The following is a 20,984-nucleotide window of genomic DNA, read 5'->3' as shown; positions in this document are numbered from 1 at the left end:
CCTCCCTCGTTCAAACTCCGTAAGTTGCTTGAATTTCTTATTCTTCCGTCGTGGAGGCATACTCAGGTCTCACTAAACGTTTGCCACTAACAAATAATCATAGACTATTTTCAACGTCCCGCTACAGCACTTTATTTATACGCTTTCAGCATCAATTCAGAGGGCGCTGCGCGCGCCACGCACGCGCGATGGCTCTGAAACTTTATTAATTTGCATAATATCCTATAATTGACATTTGCTGCGAATTTCATTTGATTCTGATGATTCCTTCATGGTGTTGCATTTTCTACAAACAGCAGTTTAAATACTTATTTTTAGACAATCTGTAATATAAAAAATCGAGATTGAAAAAATTATAATTTTTTATTAATTCTTGCGCTGATATTTAATTGATGAATTCTGAAAATTGCATTCAGTTATTTTATATGATGTTACTCTTTCTTATTTATGATTATTATTATTAATATTATTTATCTATTTCACTTTATTATTATTATTAATATTAATAACAAGAATTCTTTATAACCAATTTCCAAGTCTGGGTATTTTCATGTTGGATCAAAAGAAAAAAGTTTGACCTTCTGGTCTAACTTTGAAGTCATATTTGATTTTCGGTGATTTGTTGACAAATAACAGCTATAGTCATACACCATATGTTAATTAATAAAAAAAGGAGGAACATCATTAGTAGGAAGTTTACTAATGCATTTATTTGTTAATTATTCAATAATGCGTCGAAAAAAAGTCTTAACATTTCGTCATTTGCTCTGGGAAGGGGGGAAAATGTTGTGATGAACAAATGACAATTACAACCTCGGAAATGTTCATGAAAATCTGTTACAAAATGTGATAATTTTCATTTACAAGCACGCGACTGAAGCTCAGTTTCATATGCAGTCATAAACAATTGAAAAAAATGAGTTTCTGAACATGATCATCAAACTAAAAGTAACTGTGTTAAACACGTTTAAAGTTATAACCTTTACTTAAACACTCATTTTGAGCTATGCATCATGTTTTCAAACACGCATTTTAAGTTACATCCACCGTTTTAAACCCCCATTTATTTTTTCAAACGTGAATTTAAACTATGCTGAAAACGAAATTTTCACTATAAAGTTAAAAATTACAGTGTTAAACAACAGTTAAATTACAGTTAATCAGTTAACCATTTATTTATGATTATGCATACAATTAAAAATGCATTTAATTCATATATCGGTGTAATAACACATAAACTAAAATAATAGCGATGAATAACGGGGGGGGGGGGTATTTAAACAACTTTGATGTAAAAAGAAATTCCATTAAATTTTTTTAATGTGATGTAACACAAAACAAGATAAACATGCTGTCAATGATAGTTATATAGTTTTTTAAGAACAGAAAAAGTAGCGTGATCTATTGAATCAGTTTGTGAATAAATTTTGCACCAGTTGGCCGAAACTTATATACCAGCTTATAAGCCAGCTGGCACATAAGGCCTTTTTTCAAGCACTCCTGTCCTGAATATACCTTTATTTAAAATAGCGTTAGGTCATAAGATTTTTGAAATAATTCTTATGCTGAAGTTCTAAGATTAATAAGATTACTCTAAGAATATTCTAAGATAAGATTATTTCAGGATTAATAAGATTATTCTAATTCTTATTCTAAGATGTAACGTGATCCATAGTTTCAGTTTATGAGTTCCGAAAAATATTACGCGCGAAATAATGTAGTAAATAAATGTGATAAATAAATATGGCAAATATAATGATTTGGTAAATATAATAGTAAAAGAATACAAAATATTTAATTCTAAATTGACAAAACTATCTTTGAAAGAAACGTGCTTAAAAGCAGCAGAATTTTCAAAAGAAAGAATAAATATAGCAATAAAGAAAACGTAGGAAATAAAAATAAAAATATGTCATATTTTTATTTTTATTTCCTTCGTTTTCCTTATTGGTAAATATAATGGTAAAACACGAAAAAAGTTAAAATCACTGACTGTTAATTATCTACTTTTGATTTTTTTTTAAAGTAAAAGTTGCGCGATCCGTAGTTTTAGTTTGTGAGTTTATATTAACATTAATGATAAAAGAACGTGGTAAATATAAATGTGGTAAAACACGAAACGAATTAAAATCTCTATGTTAGTTATCGACTTTTTTTTTAAAAAAAAGTAAGAAAAAAAAGTGAGGAAGCAGCGTGATCCGTAGTTTCAGTTTATAATTCCCGATATATATTAATCATAAAATAATCTAAAAAGTAAATGTGATGAAATTATTAATATTGTAAATACAACATAAATGTCGTGAAACATAAAACAAGATAAAATCACTGTCTATGTTAGTTATCTACATTTAATATAAAGAAAAAGATGCTCGATCCTAAATTTCAGTCTGAGAGTTCCGATAAATATTAATCATAAAATAATGTGGTAAATATAATATAAATGAGTTAAAACATGAATCAAGTTAAAATCACTAGGTTAGTTAGCTAAATTTTTTAAATAAAAAAAAAGAAAGAAAGATGGAAAGAAAAGTATCAGGATGCATTGTTTCAGTCGAGTTGCGATAAATATTAATCATAAGATAATGTAGTAAATAAATGATAAATAAATATGATAAATATAATAATTTGGTAAATATGGTAAAATACGAAACAAGTTAAAATCATTGACTTTTAATTATCTATTTTTATTAATAAAAAAAATTACGTAATTCGTAATTTTAGTTTGTGAATTCTGATTAACATTAATGATAAAATAATTTCTTAAATGTAATATAAATGTGGTAAAACACGAAGCAAATTAAAATGACTATGTTAGTTATGTATTTAAAAAAAAAGAAAAAGAAGAAGAAAAAATGAAGAAAGAAAAATGTGATAGAGTGATTAGTATTTTCAGTTCGTGAGTTGTGATAAATATTAATCATAAGATAATGTATAATAATATTAATCATAGGATAATAAGGATGATAAATAAATATGGTAAATATAATAATTTGGTAAATATAATATAAATATGGAAAATACGAAGCAGGTTAAAATCACTGATTTATCTACTTATCATAAAATAAAATGAAAATAAAAAATAAAAAGATGCGTGATTTGTAGTTTCAGTTTGTGAGTTCCGATTGACATAAATGAAAAAATAATTTTGTAAATATAATATAATTGAATACGAAAAACACGAAACAAATTAAAATCCCCATGTCATTTATTGTTCTTAAAAAATGAAAGAAAGAAAAGTAGAGTGATCCGTAGTTTCAGTTTATAAGTCCCGATATATATTAATTATAAAACAATGTAATAAATAAATGTGGTAAACACAATAATGTGGTAAATATAACATGGATGTGATAAAACACGAAACAAGTTAAAATCACTGCCTATGCCAATTATCAACTTATAATAAAAAGAAGAAGAAAAAAGAAAAAGTAACGTGATCCGTAGTTTCAGTTTATAAGTATCGATATATATTAATTATAAAACAATGTAATAAATAAATATGGTAAACATATTAATGTGGTAAATATAACATGAATGTGATAAAGCACGAAACAAGTTAAAATCACTGACTATGCTAAGGATCAACTAATAATAAAAAGAAAAAGTAGCGTGATCCGTAGTTTCAGTTTATAAGTCCCGATTTATATTAATTATAAAACAATGTAATAAATAAATGTGGTAAACATATTAATGTGGTAAATATAACATGAATGTGATAAAACACAAAACAAATTAAAATCACTGCCTATGCTAATGATCAACTTATAATAAAAAGAAGAAGAAAAAAAGAAAAAGTAGCGTGATCCGTAGTTTCAGTTTGTAAGTTCTAATAAATATTAATGACATTCAAAGACGATTGTGACTGTGTCACAATAAAGGAAAAAGAAAGAAAAACCTGACAGTTCGAAATAACGGGGCCCATTCTAAAGGTAAACGACCTTCTCATTTCACGAGGGAAGGTGGAAGTGGGAAAGGTCAAGGTGTGTTTTTCTGTTCCGCATACTTTTTGTCGAAAATGCTTTTACTGTCTTCCCAGGTTGAGCACATGTATTTTCACGCACGCTCGCCATTTCATTTCGCCTGGTTGAATGTGACAAAATGCGGTAATTTTGAGAAAATGCGAGCTCTCCTATCCGTAATTGCTTTAGACTGTTGACCTTTCACATTCTATAACTGTATGGTTGCTTCATAAATATGAAAGTGAAACACAACAATGATTTTAATCCTATTTTAACAACTCAATCATTTCAAAAAATAAATACTTCGAAATTAATGTTTAGTAATATAAATTAATTGTGTGAAAAAAATTTTTTTGGAAAGGAACGCTTGATTTTCTAAAAAGGATCGAGAAAGAGTTTATAGGTATTTAAATCAAATACTAATAACAAAAGAAATCATCGCGAGCCCTTGTAAAATTTATAAAATTTCTTTTTAATTAAAATTTTTTAAATCTTAAAAATAATTTCTTTGTTAAAGAAGAAGATTAGTAAACTGTAGTTTGTTCAAATTACGTGTACCATATTTCATAAAATTTGTAGTAAAATTTCTTCAATTTATAGTCCAACACTGATAAAAATTTTCGTGTATTTGAACATCAAAATGGTGGCAACTACTTTACGCCACAGTCGTGTTCGGTAAGATATTGCACGATTATCGCGAGATAGTTTTTACAGTGTAATGATTACAAATTGTAAATCTTGAATGATTTGCGAAAAATACTTTCATAAAAACCTTTTTAGAAATATTACTGATTGGCTATTAATACCAACAAGAAAAAAAATTTTCAGAATATTAAAAAGTCTCAATTATGTAAACTTAACTATTATAAATACTTATTAAAATGATTTAGCTGAGATTTATATCAGTATAAAAAATTCAAATAAATATCAATAAAGTAATAACTCGTGACATCAACTAGATAAAAAAATTTTAAATTGTTAATAATCAAGATGAAGTTTATCACTTGTTGTGAGTTTCATTTATATTAAAAAAAACTTAAGCTTTGCTGATAAATTTTAAATAAATAATTTTTTAATTTTTGGCGAAATTTTTTCCCTTAAAAATCTTAATACTAAATAATTTTATAAGCATTTGAGAAATTATTATTATTCTAAAATAAAGAAAATTTACTAGGATAAATGTATGTAATAACGCAATTTGTTTCAAGATGACTTTACAGAATGCAATTCTTTTACAAATCTTATTAAATTATTATCTCGCTATTAACATAAGAAAAGTTAAAATCAATTGAGTAATAATTGATCGCCATTTGATAATGAAGTACAGATCATGGACTGCATTAAATTGAGTAATATTACTTTATACGAATAAACTTTAACCCACTTTTTGATCACTAACTTCATACTGTATTTGATTACCCATTCATATCATTTGAATAAATATTAATTCATTTTTAAATCACTAAATCCGTATAATGGACTAAAACTTTTAAAAAGACTCACTAAACATAACACTTTAAAAACATCGGTTCAAAAATTTTCCCTATGATGCCATACAAGTTCAGTGCAACCTTAATACGGAGTAAACTTGAGCCAAGTTTCCAAGTTGTACTATAGCATCGTATAATCAAGTTTAAAAAGGATTCCTTTGCCAATTGATATGGTAACACTTGCCAATCAATGAAGCGTGTAGCAAATGTTTATCATTTCTTATCAAGCAGCAAAATTTCTAACAGGGTAAATACATACCTATATTGAAAATAAAAACAATGAAATAGAAAATAAACTACATAAACTACAAGAAATGCAAGTAAAAAATAAGATTCGTAGACAATAATAATTCGTTGAAATTGGTATGATGATAAAAATGGCAAGAAGTTTCACGTCTTATTTGAATCTCAAATTTTATTCCGTATAGATATAAACAATCAAGGCAAATGCAAACATAAAAATTTTTTAATTTTCTAAGTACTATTTTTATTGATCTAATTTTCTCCCAAGTATTTCCAACAATATAGGAACGCAAATTTGCAAGATAGAAAACGGCATGTTTTAATCTGCATCATTGCTACATTCTAGTATATTATAACAGCTAAACATTATTATAACAGTATTGCTATATTATAACAGCTAAAATTTATTATCAATTTATGTCTATTTCAGGTGGAAGTAGAGACATCCAACCATATACCTGCCATGACCCAGCAACAAAAGAAGAAGGTGTGTGTATGTTTTCATGGAACTGCCAAAGATCAAATGGAACTCATTTGACATACTGTATGGACAGATTTTACTTCGGCAGTTGTTGCAAGCTCCCTCCGGGGGTATATGTTGCAACACCTTCTTCGATAGACTCTAATGATGTCACAGAAGTTCAATCATTTAAACAAAAACCAACACAGTTGCAAACACAAAAACACAGTAGTTATACGACAGAATCTTCTGAACGCCAATCAACCTCTAGAATTCCATCTAAACCAGTTAAAGCTTCCAGTACAGAATTTCCTCCTGGTCTTGTAACATGGAGGCCTCACGCGTCCCCATCCACTACTGTAAAGCCCATCAAAGTAAAGCCAACGAAGCTGTTTTCAACTAAACCTTTGTTTGCAAGCACTGTCGATGACCAGAAAGTAGACAACAGAATTAAAAATGAAACAGCGCACACAAGTGCTAAGGAAGCTTCGAGTTCAACCTCGATTCCGAAAAGACGAACTAGGCCAACAAGACCCAGTGGATCTACCAGTAAAAGAAGGACGAGACCAACAAGGCCTCTATTAAGTTCGAGTACAACTGCAACAATTACTAGAAGAAAAACTAGACCTACACGGCCTCATACGACATCAACTACACCTTTACCAGTTTCTAGCACACGTAGATCAACTATCGGAACTTGGTCGAATATTTTGGAGGGAAGTACTCGTCCTCTTCCTATAACCAAAAGAACAACAATTCGAAATTCTATTAGCTATCCAAAAACCACTCCAACTGTTGAGTACAGCACAAGAAACATCTCGAGACCTTTGCTTGTTACTGTTTTAAAAACAAAGCCAACAAAGCCTTCTACCGTTACAACTCCGAGAACAAAACCATCTAAACCTTCAACGGTAACAACTCTGAGGGTAAAGCCGACTAAGCCTTCAACAGTTTCAACGTTAAGGGCTAAACCAACACGTCCAACACCACCTATTAAAGTAAAACCTACAAAACCTAGTACTTCTCAAACTGATTCCTTGCCATCAACGAGGTATAGCAGCAGAAAACCAATTGAATCGACTTATTATGAATCAACAATAGAGATAGTAACTTTCCCGCCTTTTCCTGGCATGACGAAAACGACAAAAACAACTCAGTCAACAACTACTACAACTCCTAAACCTCGTCGAACTAGCTTGAGACCTAAGCCTACAACTCCACCACCAACCAGACCTAGTACTACCACATCAACTCTGCCACCAACTGATCAATCAACAACTCCGAAAATAGTTCCAGGATTGGAGTATACAAAAGGTATTAATATATACTTTTTTCTATATGAGAGTGATTTTTTCTAATGAACCTCTTTATGGATTTCTTATCTATTAAAATTATGAGGTCATTCATGTTAATTAGAATAAAAATCAATGAATCAATTTTAAGTTATTATATTAGAAGTGGTTACAAACTTTAGATCATCATAAATCCACAGGCTCTATTCAAAACTTTCAGGTGTTTACTTTCTGAAGAAATCCACAACGAAAAGTTAAAAATAACTCACGAAAAACGATCTCTGCAGCTTAACGAGATTTTGTTTTTTCCAAATTATTACATACATGAAAGCAAAATCATTTACAGACTCGAGCTTTTCAGTATTTTGAATCTAGTTCTCCGTATTTTATTTAACTATTTTTTTAATATTTTTAAAACAATATGGGTATATTTCTTATTAATTTTAACTATCAAAATGATAAACTGCTTAGCATTTTTACGAAGATAAAATAAATTGGACTTTTTATTTTTTATTACATTAACATATTATCAAACTAAATTTGAGACTATAACACTGAGATTTAAAAAAAAAACTAGAAAACAAAATTAGTAAATTTAATGTAATTTCCTACTCTTTTGTATTATAAATATCAGTACCAAATATAAAAACTGCTGAACTTAAAAAACTGAAAAAAGTAACACCGAAGCTCATGTTAATTCTTTCCATCTTTGACATCCGAATTCACGTTATTAAATTAATTATAAATATTTCAAATCTAACCTCTTCTTGCACGAAATGAGTTTGATATTTAGATTTGTTGTGTTAGATCTGGTGATGTTAGATTGTAAAAATGCGTTGAGCAGCGATGATTATCCTCTTATTTATTAAAAAAAAAAAATTTAGAAAATTTATTGCAGGTAAGCATCTCTATGTTTAGAACTTTTTAGGTGAAATCAAACTAGATTTATATAGTTTGAAAAGGTAACATAGAAAATTCGTATGACTTACATTAATTTGCTTAACTCCGACCCACCCCCGTAGGGGGCATCCAGGAATTAATTTTAAATACATTAAAACCAAAAAATTAGAGAGTTCCAATCTTGTTGGAAATGAATATGTACAAATGAAAGGTAACATTTAACAGTTTGATTAAAATGATCTGTAACAACTTAATATTTACAAATGGATAGATTTCACAATATAAAAAGCGTTTATGATTTCGATACAGATGAACAACAGTGAATTATCACAGTGTAATATCTAATTGCAGTAATCTCGTAGACGAGATATTCTCAAAACAAAATGAGGCAACAGATATAAAGATGATTCATACATTCGTCAAAGTGAACAAAAAAGTAACTATAAAGAGGAGTCGTAGATTCAAAATTTTGAAGAATACAGATATAAAGAAGAAGCAAACATATTGGACGAGTACTTACAGATGAACATAAGAACCTTTACAATTTCCAGTCTATTATTTTGTTTGTAGTTAAAACAGATTTAATTGATCATCAGATTGTTCAAAATTTTCTCATAACTGAAGTCTTAAGCAGTAAACACTTAATGTCAAATACTATTATAAAATATTTCCCTTTATAAATTTCGAAGATATCTGAAAGAGATTTTTTGTTAGGTCTTTCGTGAAATCCAATAGAAGTTTATATTGGTTTTAATCAATTCGGCTTTTAAAGTGTCTCTCAATTATGTTCATTATACCCTTTGATATTTCTTTTTTGTACCTAATTTTTTTGAGACTGTAATATTGCTTACGAAATGTTTTTTCCCCTTACCTCAATATCTTTTATTTCTGAGTAGCACATGTTCTATGTCCTCACATAACATATATCATAAGAAACGAACTATAAATTATTTACGACTGAAAATCATATTTATTTCTTATATGAACACTGATTTTAAATTCAAAGTGTTTTGTAATGACTGCCTTTAATGCATATTTTTAGAATTATTTTCAAAGTTTAAGATAAAAAAAGTATACGCGTTAAATAAGTATTAAGTTCGAAAAAAGTATTCACATCAAACAGTAATTTGTGACCTCATATTGACAAGCATTTTAGACAAAGATTCTAAAAATATGCATAAATTCTGACCATTATGAAACACTCGGTTTATTTATATATGTGTGTGTGTCTTTTTCCTAATATTTCTTAAAATATAGAATTATTTTTAAGAAAGTAAAAAAGAGTAAATATTACTAAATTAGTTCCAAACTTTATTTACTGAAAAGCAAGTATTTATTGTTATGGTTGGAAACTTTAATTATTTACTTTTTAAAACTTTGTATTATTTTTAAACAAAGCAAACAAAAAATATATTTTCCTGTTTAAATATCAAAATTAATTGAGTTCAAATTATGTTTCTAATTCCAAAGAATTCCGAAATGTTTTAAAGGCGAAAACTTTTTTTAAAACAATCGTGAACCTCGGTCCCTCTCAAAACGCTTAGCTACTTAATTTTTTTTATGCATTACTATTGTAGTGTAACTACCACTACAAGAGTACAATTCCAATTCACTAGTATATATAACCCGTGTTAACTCGATTTTAATTTGGGGTACCTATTTGATAGATAGGAGATAGAGGAAGGTTGGCATTGTCAGCATTCTAATTCCCACAGTATTATCTGTAAGTGATATCTTTTTTTGTTCATCTATAAAATTTCTGATATGGAATGCAGCTGTTTTGATGCTAAACACCTAACATAAATCCGTTTTTAAATTGTATTCTTCAACAAAAAAAGACTCAGTACAGAAAAAGTTTATTTAATAAATTTAAGAAGTCTGACCAAGCAAAAATAATAAAGATCCTAAGTACATAACGGCCAAATAATGTTAGAATTCGAGGAAGTTTAAACCAAATCACCAGGAAACAATTCAAACTCAACAACTGAACCAAGGAACCGGAATTTTTCGACTAATTTGTATTTAATTAGTCGACTAATTTGTCTTTAATGAAGGACGAACAAATGAATGAGGTATTGTATTACCTTAGACAACAAAGTACAAATGTGATTTGAACTGTGTAAAATAAATACTACGTAGCGTTGGTAAAAGAAAAACAATTTTAATTCAACGGTTCAGAAGTATGGAACAATTTTCATGTTTAGCTTTAAACTTTGAAGTTGAACACGCTCGAAGAATCCGAATACGTTCGTAATTGGTTTTCCAATAATATTTTTGTATTTAAACTCAGAATTATGTACACAGGAAACGACTTGTGATATTATAACTAACCAATTGTGACGAACAAACCTACCGAAATATAGAATTTAATGTTATACAAAAGAATGCATGCATGTATGTATAGATAGGATAGTCTAATTGTTACATGAATGCATCTGTGGATAGGAAGAAATATTTTTTGCGTGGATACATCTAATGATATAAATGATAGATTTTATGTGGATATTAAGACTGACAAAAATTCCAAGATAAGGAATTTAAGCATTTACCAAAGAATGCACACATGGAAGTATAGATAGGAAAGCCTGATTATTGCATGGATACATTTATGTGAAAAAATGAATATTTCTTGCGTGAATATGTTTATTAATAGAAAAGATAGGAAAAGGAAAATATCTATTGATATCAAATATAGATTTTTGGAAGAATACAAGCATAGTTATTCATTTTTCAAGAGAGTATGATTGACAATACCTGGCTAGCTAACTATGGACACATTTATAGAATTTCTGGACAGCTATTCGTATTCATAGCTGCATAAATGCTCACAGCTATAGATAAACATGTAGACATTTATGAAATGATAATATCTACTTTTGTAAACACTAAATAAATAATGCATAACATCTGCTGAGAAGTCATCTACAAATCATGAAGTAAAGCATTCAAAATATAATGTGTCTTTAGAATGCGAATTATATTAAAATTCTTCTTTTTTATTACCATTTTTTGTTTATTTATTTATTTAATTTAAGGATTTAACTGTCCACAATTTGGATATTCTTAAAAAGCAAATCGTATATATCATTCGATTATTTTCCTAAATTAAAGACGAGTAATGAAGAATGTAATAACTTATAATTTTCATAGTTTTTTAGTACTATGCGCAACAGTACTGTGATAGTAATTAGTACTATGCCACAAAAGCTTTAAAATAAGTTAAAACAGCCAAGGAGTATGTAACTATAGTTAAGTCAGAGACTTATCAGGAATGTATGCTTCAGGTATACAAACATTAATTGACGTTGCATTTTTTTTTTACAATTTATTTAATTTGAGGAAATAAAGCAACGAAAAATAACTGCAATATTTTATCAAATTCAATCATTCATTTTGTGAAAATGGCTATGAATGCTTTTACAGTTTCATTTTACGTATTTAATTAATTCAATTTCAAAGAATATGAATTCTAGCTTTTTTGTCATTTTTTTTATATTTTGATTTAATATAGTAAACCTATGTTTTACAGTCATGTTTTCATTTATAAAAATCGATTGGATATTATTAGTTTTAATAATTATCTAGCTTTTGCTTAATATGTTTAATGATTTTAGCTTATGCTTTTAATATTTTTAATAATTTAGCTAATGCTTAATATGTTTATTGATTTAGCTCATGCTTGTTATTATTTATGATTTAGCTTATGCTTGTTGTTTTTTTAATGTTTTTAGCTTTTATGCTTGCTTTTATACTGATTGCATTAACTAATTTATTCAAGCCTTTGTTCACGTAAGAACTTGCTAACATTGAATTACTTCATTGCTATTCTAAGATTTATGGACATTTGAAAATTATTGATTCAGAACATATTCATCTTGGAACATATTTCGATGAATTCCTAAGTTTTCGATTTTATTAGATAACAATTTCTTATTCTTAATTTAATACTAATAAATAATGATTAAATGAATAACTAAAATTATTTTAAAATAAATTTAATCTAATTACGTTACTCTTTAATGACAATCTTTGGAAATTTTTGTATAATTTCTTAACACAGCTCAAAAATTTTCTGCTTGTTTAGCAGCTGTTAGGAAAGCTCTTACTTCACACGGGCTTGAATAAACAAAATACGCTTTGTAACATTTGCACTAATATAGTATTTTTTTGAATTAGCTGACGTCACTGATACTCAGACCTCTACCACAGAGGAAATTCAGACAACTGCTGAAGCAAGTGACGAACTAATAACAACAACAATTAATCCAATTATTGCTTTAACTACTAAACTGAATGAAGACACGACTGAGAACGGGTTTACTATCCCTAACTTAAATCTAAATGAACGGAACTCTGTTGCATATCGACCACAAATATTGTACGACGCGAATGGTCATGAAATTATGCACCAAGAAGAGGTTACAGTTGAAGGCGTGAAAAAAATTTCCAGCAAAAGTCCTTTGGTGAGTATAAATCCAGTTACAGAAACTTCAGATCTACCCTTATCGACAATTGTTAAAGAATTTTTAAGCAACCTAACTTTTCCGGAAGAGTTAGTACCCACAGAAACAAAGGATTCATTAAGCCTAACTAATATTCCAAATGACGCATCAAAAGTAACATTTGATAATATGTTAACGGAAGCAAATAATTTCAGAACTCATACAACAAATTTTGAAACGACTTTTGAAGATTTAACAAAGTACACGACAACAGTATCTAGTCATATTGAGTTTGTTGATACTGCTGATCAGAATGAAACAACAGTTGTGGATACGGTTACACTAACAAACTTTGATAGTTCAACCAAAACATTGCCATCATCAGTTCATGAGGAAAACTTGGTGTCTATGGAGAAAAATTGGGAAGAAGATACTCTTCCAGAAACTTCTCACAAAACTAAACTGACGTCACCAAGTAGCAATACCATAAGTTTAAAAAACACTGAATATATAACATCGTCTACAATTGTTGATATTGACATATCAACTATTCATAAAGAAATGCTTGAAACAACCCAAAAAGAAAAGACTAAAACACAGCCTCATGTTTCACTAAAGAATAAGTTTAACAATTACACTACTCCACTGCCAGTTGCTATTTCGTCCACTCTTAAAAGTAGCGTAACTGGGCCAAATCAAATGAAAAATCACCAAAAGAATAAACCTTCTATTTTCTTAGCAGAATCGAGCACCATTTCATCTGCGACTGATTTACTTTCTACCACAGCTGACATTCTAGTTGATAATACAGGCTTTTCAAGTTCAGAAAATGTATCTGCACCTACTGATCTTGTTTTAGATATTCACTTTAGTGCAGAAAATAACTCTGACTATAATTATTATATTTACGAATATTATGATGATTATGAAGATTACACTTTAAAGCACAATGAGAGTTCAGTTGAAGATCCTACTACCATATATTCAGAAAACTCAAATGAACTAATCGCTATATCTGATACAATAAACGAGGAAACACATGCCGTGACTGAATCCCAACAAGAAGATACCACTCAAGTATTGGTAACATCTAGTCATAACATTTTAGGAAACAAAAATAAAATAAAACCAATATTTTCTTCAATTCCCAATGAAGGAAAATTACCAGTCACAACAAAAGACAAAATTTCTCCCAAACCAAATGCTTCTGAAGTTGTTGAAAATTTGCCAAACTCCTCCCTCACTACAAAAGTAAAAGTTCCTGCGAAACAAAATGCCTCTGAAGTTGCTGAAACCGAATACATACCATATTCACCTCTCACTACTAAAGACAAAACTTCTTCCAAACAAAATGCTTCAGAAGTTGTTGAAAATTTGCCAAACTCTCCGCTTACTACAAAAGCTAAAGTTCCTGCGAAACAAAATGCTTCTCAAGTTGTTGAAAATTTGCCAAACTCTCCTCTTACTACAAAAGTTAAAGTTCCTGCGAAACAAAATGACTCTGAAGTTGCTGAAACCGAATACATACCATATTCACCACTCACTACTAAAGACAAAACTTCTTCGAAACAAAATGTTTCTGTTGTTGAGGACAAAATATTACCGAAACCACCGACATCTACAAAAGACAAAATCTCTGCTAAGCATAATGCTTCTGTTGTCATAGAAAATGAAGATTTGCCAAAACTACCGTTCATACCAAAAGACAAAATTTCTACTGAACAAAATGTTTCAGTTGCTGTGGAGGACAAACATTTATCAAAATTACCGCTAACTACAAAAGACAAAATTTCTTCAAAACAAAACACTTCTGAAGTTATTGAAAATGGAAATGTCCCGAAATTGCCCGTCACAACAAAAGATAAATATTTTTCCAAACAAAATGTTTCTATAGTTGTTGATAGCGAACATTTGCCCACCCCGCTTTCCATCATTCAAACTACTCAGAATTTTGTCAAAGTAACTGTGCCATCTACTCTCTCAAGTAATATAGAAAGTGACAAAAAAACTACAATCGTTACCATTGACAATCATAAGCCATCTTCAGATTCCTTAAAAAGGCCCATAAAAAGACCCATTAAAAGACCTGGTTTTGCAAAACCTTCAACTATAAACGTTAGTGAAGTAACAAAATCATCTGCGGAAGTGTCTGACTCTTCAACACAAACAGATGAAAAGTATAACGCTTACACTATCATTGCCAATCAACAACCTTCAACAAGTGCTGTTTCATCATCTGAAACTGACACTGAAATGATTATTGACAGTTCAACTGAGGATAAAGACTCAAGTTATGACCCTTATACTATTATTTTAAATCATCAACATTCAACTAATACTGCTTCATTACCTGAAATTGATACTGACGCAAAGATTGAAAATAATTACTCAAATTATGACAGTTATACCATCATTTCAAATCATCAACCTTCAACGATAGCTGATACAGGCACTGATACTATGACAAACAGCAATACTGAAAATAGTGACAATACGATGCCAACAATAAAGTATCCATTCCCAACGATACTTATGAGGGATACTACAAAGCATCCTGTGAGTACAGAAATCGAAATTGTTACTCTACCAAACAAAGTGCCAAATTCTGATAAAGTTAGTTCCTTTCCAACTCATACTAGTTACATTTCAACAGTAGCTGGAAGCTATGATACATTTTCTGATTCCGATTCGAACACTATTTTAACAGAAAATATCTCAGATATGACTGAAACGAATGAATTGGAATCAGTAAACACTGATTATACAAACGATAGGGATACAGAAAACTTAGGAAATTTTACAACAGAGACGTTAAGTTTTACAACATTGTCACAAAATACGTCTCAGGAAATTAATACTGATACGGAAAGCACAAAACTTGATTTGCTCCCATCGTCAACCCTCGTACTTGACACTACAACAATCGAAAGTGTCACAACAACAAGAATTCCAACCACTGAAATTGACCTCGAAACAGCAGATTACAAAGAAGGTAAGTTTTCGGAGGATTCTGCAATATTTGACAATAATTCCATTCATAAATTTTTTTGTCAATTTTAATGAAGATGGTTACTTTTAACATCTAAAAGGAATTAAAAGGAATTAATCACATACTATTAATAAATAAAAAATAAAAATAAAAAACTTAAATAAAATCTCTCCCGAAAAGTATTATTTATTTTCTTTAAAAACGCTTATTTTAACCTTTACCCAATAAGCTCTTTGTTAAAAAAAAATAGTTTTTGAAAAAGTTTTGTTTTTTAAATAATTCAAAAGAATATTTTTTAAAAATATTTTTAAACAAATTTTAAAAATAAATTATTGAAAAAAAAAATTTTTTTGACCAATTTTCTAAAAAATGAAATTAACAAATTAAAATTAAATGTTTCTTTAAATCATTGAATGTTCTAAAGTTTCCAACTGGTCTGTTAGCATTCCTTAAATTTTAAATAATATATTAAACTGAACTAATGTACCGAGCATATCTACATAGTTTTTAAGATATTTAAAAACCAGAATTTTATTATTTCTAAAGAATATTTAGAGCATAAACTCTTAGAATTTGTTCTAGAAGCTCAAATGTTTTAAAATATAATCAACAATGATAAAGAATACAATTATTAATTTATTTACACACAATTGGTTTTTAATTATAAATAATAATACTGAATCATAAGTTCGTATTATTGAATTTAAAAAAAATTATTTATTTTTGTTCTAATTAGTTTCTAATTCCAGTTTTGTTTTCTAATTCCAATTTTATTTTGTTTCATAATAAAAAATTAAGTTGGTCCAAGAAATGCTTTATGTTCTGGAAAATAAGTCTGGCAAAATCTTTCAAATATGTAGTAATGTTCTAAAATAAAAAATAAAATATAATTTCAGTTAAAAGTATTGTATTAAAATTCAAAACATTGGTAAAAATAATAAATTCATTACCATTGTATTGATATAATTGTTAGATAGCAAATTTTAAATTGAAGTTCACTTTTGCTCCTAAAATACGATTTCAGAATAAAATTTCTTAAAACTGTTGTTGTATTTTTCAAAATGCATTTGGAATAAACAATGTTAATAGCCTATATTGATAGCCTATATTGATTCTTATTTCTACCCTATATTGATCTTTCTATCATAATATGAAGAACATTTTTTTTCAGAAATAACATATAATCAAAACCTTATCATAGCGAATCTGTGAATCATGACGATTCTTTGCACCGTTGACTTTAAATAAAGCAATTGTTTATTTTTATTTATTTATTTATTTATTCATTCAATTATTTTTCGCAAGAAAACCCACAATTTAGTTAAACTTTTTTATTCATCTCTTACTATTTCGAGAAAAACATTAACTTTTCAATAACAAATAAAAACAGTGAATAAAAGAAAATAGGATTCAACAACTTGTTAAATATTTTTTTAACTCATTTCATAAAGCATAAACGTTTTAATACAGATTTACTACATTAATCGTGTTGTAAATAATACGTGTAAAACTTTTTTCAGTTAAAACTTTTCCTAATTTTAAAAAAAAGATAAGATTGTTGTATGTTGAAGTAAAATTATTTAAATTTCATAGCGGTAGTGTGATACATAATTTTTCTATAAATTTCATCATTGAACTCGAATATTTTATACTCGAATATTTTATAATAAAAAAATAATGTTTTACCTAACTTGTGAATGAATTCTGTCTTATTAAACTTATAATAATATTTAAAAAATTATCTCATAAGAGAATAGCTCTTCATATAACTTATAAATAACTTATGTCTTAGCAAATGTTTATCATAAGTAAGAAATAATTATATTAAAATAAATTAATCCATATGACTAATTGATAAATTTTACCTTAACAAATTCGTACCAATATTAAGAAAATTATATTGTAGGAAAATAAAGTTTGATATGACATACTGATAAAAATCCATATGACTTATCGATATCTTAGCAAACTTATACTAATGTTAAAAAATATTGTAAAAAAAATCATATAGATTATTGATGAGTTTTCCCTTAGCTAACTTTCTCCACTATTTAAAACATCATAATGTAAAATAAATTTAAAACTCATTTATGTGATATTATGGATTTTAAACTGTTCTATGTTAAAAGTGCAAGATAAAAAAAATAATAAAAGATTACACAATAGGCCATTGCTATTTTTAAACTTCAAATTAAATGCGTTTTAAGTTATGCAAATCGTTTCTCTTGTTTCGTAAAACGATACAAGGTCAAGGTGAAGGGCAAAGCGGCAATTAACAATATAACAGAACACCTGCAATCTGCATACAAGAGTTTTCTCTCTCTTTTTAATTATATTTATTACGTAAGCGTGTAGATAAATTAAAATAAATCATATTTCTCATATAATTTGTTTTTTAATTGTATATTTTGTCTTTTAAATGCAATAATTGCATTCTCTTATATAAATATATTTTTTTCACTGAAAAATGATTAAATACGAAAATTTTTTTAATATATCGCCATATAAAGACTTATATTATACAAATAGCATATTCTTAAATAATAAGAAGCAATACAAATATATATATATATATATATATTTGTATATTGCTTCTATAAGATAAATAAATACTGTGCAATATGTTGAAAATTGGCAATATTTTATTTTGTATGGTTGTTGACTGTATAGTTATTTATTTCTTAGCGAAAGTTCTCTAATTGAAACCCCCAGTATTTATTTTTAAAACACTTATCAAAATTAAATTAAAAAAGTACGCGAACAATAAAATTCGAACGATGTACACTGTAAGAAATTCTGGATCAAATTAGGGTAAAAAGTAACGGCACTAAGAATACCGTTGCTTTTTATTGTGAAATCCATTTTTTCCGGAACATGTTACGGAACGAAAAATCTGATGAACCGTAATTTTTACGGTTATAATCCCGCAAAATCCTTAAAACACTCTAATTAAATACTATTGAAAAAATACGCCATGGTACCTATGAAATCGTAGCTTGCACCTGATATTTTAATAAAATTTAAACCTGTTTTTAGCTCCAAAACTAAAAATCTTAGTATTTTCAATTTAAAAAATATCCTATTTCTAAAAAAAAACTAGTATGTCTGTTATATTTCTTATCTTGTATAATTAGAATTATATAACCTCCTTCTGACCAATTTATTTACTTTTTCTATAATATTGAATAAGATTACTAGTTTTGATGTAATTTAATAAAAGAAAATAGCTCCTATGCTGATTTCATCCCATTGCACACAGGCTCCTAAAAATAGAACTAGGCTCCCAAAAATTTTGAATTTTTCTAAATCCCTGGTAGTGGGTTTATACAAACTACAGTTCTATTCAGTAAAAAGCCAATTTAGAGAATAACACGTCACATAATAGCACTTGCTTGTTTGCTTTTTAAAAATGAGTTTTGAGAAAACGCGTTTAAAGTTTCTCTCGTAATTTTAGTTCTACAAACGATATTTAAAAAACTAACACAAATGAAAATAATGTATTTATTTTAATTCAACATGAGTATTTTGTTTAGCTCAAACAAAACCCAAATATCTTTATTCGATAAGCTGTATTAAAGCCAAATTTCAGTCCAAGTATGTGAGTCTGCACAACTGTCTTATTTGGCTAATTTAGCTTTAGATGAATTTTTAATAATTTTGATATTTTTTCATGAATTTTAACTATTTATTTTTTTTATATAAATTGAAATTTCACTGTTTTATTTTGCATAGTTATTTATTATAGTATGGTTCTTTAATTATTACTGGGTGTTTCGTAATAGCCCCTCTCAGTATTTATTTGTGTTATTTTTGTCAAAAATGAAGTGAAAAAAGTGCACACATTAGGGATCCAAACTAATATTAGAGTGAAGGGTAAAAACGCTATCAATTTTAAACCATAGTGTTGAGCAATCAAATATACTCAAAGTTTTATTCCAAACCAGCTCCAATTTAAATAGTAGACTGATTAATGGAACTGTATTATTGTTTATTTTGATATTGACAACTGTTGCAACATCTTTGTTTGCTCCCAGAGTTGCTGGATTAAGTTTAAAAATTTTCTGACAGATGGCACTGCAGACAGAAAACCTGTAAATCAAGGAAAAATAATTAAATATAATTTAGTTATGTTTCTTTGCCTTATCTTCTTAATTTTATTTGAACTCTCTTCATGAATGGAATTGCAATATTTTCGAAATATCCACCATAAGCAGCAACAATATGTCGAAGGGAATAAATTAGTACAGTAAAGTGTAGTAAGAGCGTAAAGCGCCATCTGTCCAAAATTTCCGAACTAACAGCCAAAACTCGGAAAAGAACATTCATGCCCAGTCACAAGAGTTTTTGGTAAGAACTATTTTTTATTAACTATAACGGTTTTCCTGTAATAGTTTTTTTTATTAAAAAAACTAATCAGTTTCAATTGGGACGGCATGTAGATTTTAAAACACCAAAAATTGAAACAAACCTCTTTACCATCAAAATTGAATTTAGAATAAATTTTATTAACTATTTTTGTTCCGTTATTATGAATATAGAAACAAACCTGATAAAAATGTCATGCCTTAATGTAATATTTTTTGTTTTTTGCAGTATGTGGACGCCCCAAACCTGGTCCTGTTGGACGAATAGTAGGTGGTGGTAATTCTTACTTTGGAGAATGGCCTTGGGTGGTACGTGACTGTTTTACATTTAACTTACTATTTCATTTTTATAGACAAATGTGTGTTATAATTGTTAAGTACCATGCTATATTCTTGAACACATTATAATTGGATAATATAAATCGAAATGATTCAAAGACTCAGTTTACTAATGTGATTCAAACTAATGACGAATCCAAATTAATCAAATAAATCTTCCATATCAGTGATTTAAATCAAATTAGATTTTATTGTGTATAATTTACATAATAATTAAACTTTATATGACAGTTGATTATGAATGGAAAATTACAAAATATGCAAATTATTACAAAACTTACACTTTTGACTATGCAAGATAACTTAAATAAAAGGGTTTATTTCGATAAAAAAAAGTAAGCTCATTTTCAATGTTTTAAGAAAGGGAAACAAAGTTTTTTCGTTAAAACTAGAACGACTGAAACTTAGTATGTATATTGCCCAAAAGCAGTCAAAATGACGGGATTGTAAAAGAATAAATAATGCGTAAAGAAATTTGTTTAAAATCAATTTTTAATATTTTTATATCA

General features: G+C 28.1%; 1 protein-coding gene across 1 annotated transcript in view; it reads left to right on the top strand.

Annotated features, from left to right (window-relative positions):
* Nucleotides 1–20,984, top strand: part of LOC107439948 (serine protease filzig) — a 53,433-nt gene that overhangs the window by 14,421 nt on the left and 18,028 nt on the right. Inside the window, exons 3-5 of the mRNA XM_043042850.2 lie at nucleotides 6,120–7,463; nucleotides 12,518–15,775; nucleotides 20,366–20,445. Coding sequence (XP_042898784.1) covers nucleotides 6,120–7,463; nucleotides 12,518–15,775; nucleotides 20,366–20,445 — 4,682 coding nt within the window. The remainder of the gene's footprint in view (nucleotides 1–6,119; nucleotides 7,464–12,517; nucleotides 15,776–20,365; nucleotides 20,446–20,984) is intronic.

This window comes from Parasteatoda tepidariorum, chromosome 3 (assembly GCF_043381705.1).
Source record: "Parasteatoda tepidariorum isolate YZ-2023 chromosome 3, CAS_Ptep_4.0, whole genome shotgun sequence".
Taxonomy (NCBI): Eukaryota; Metazoa; Arthropoda; class Arachnida; order Araneae; family Theridiidae; genus Parasteatoda; species Parasteatoda tepidariorum.
Note: the sequence above shows the minus strand (reverse complement) of the source record. Positions and strands in the feature narration are given on the sequence as shown.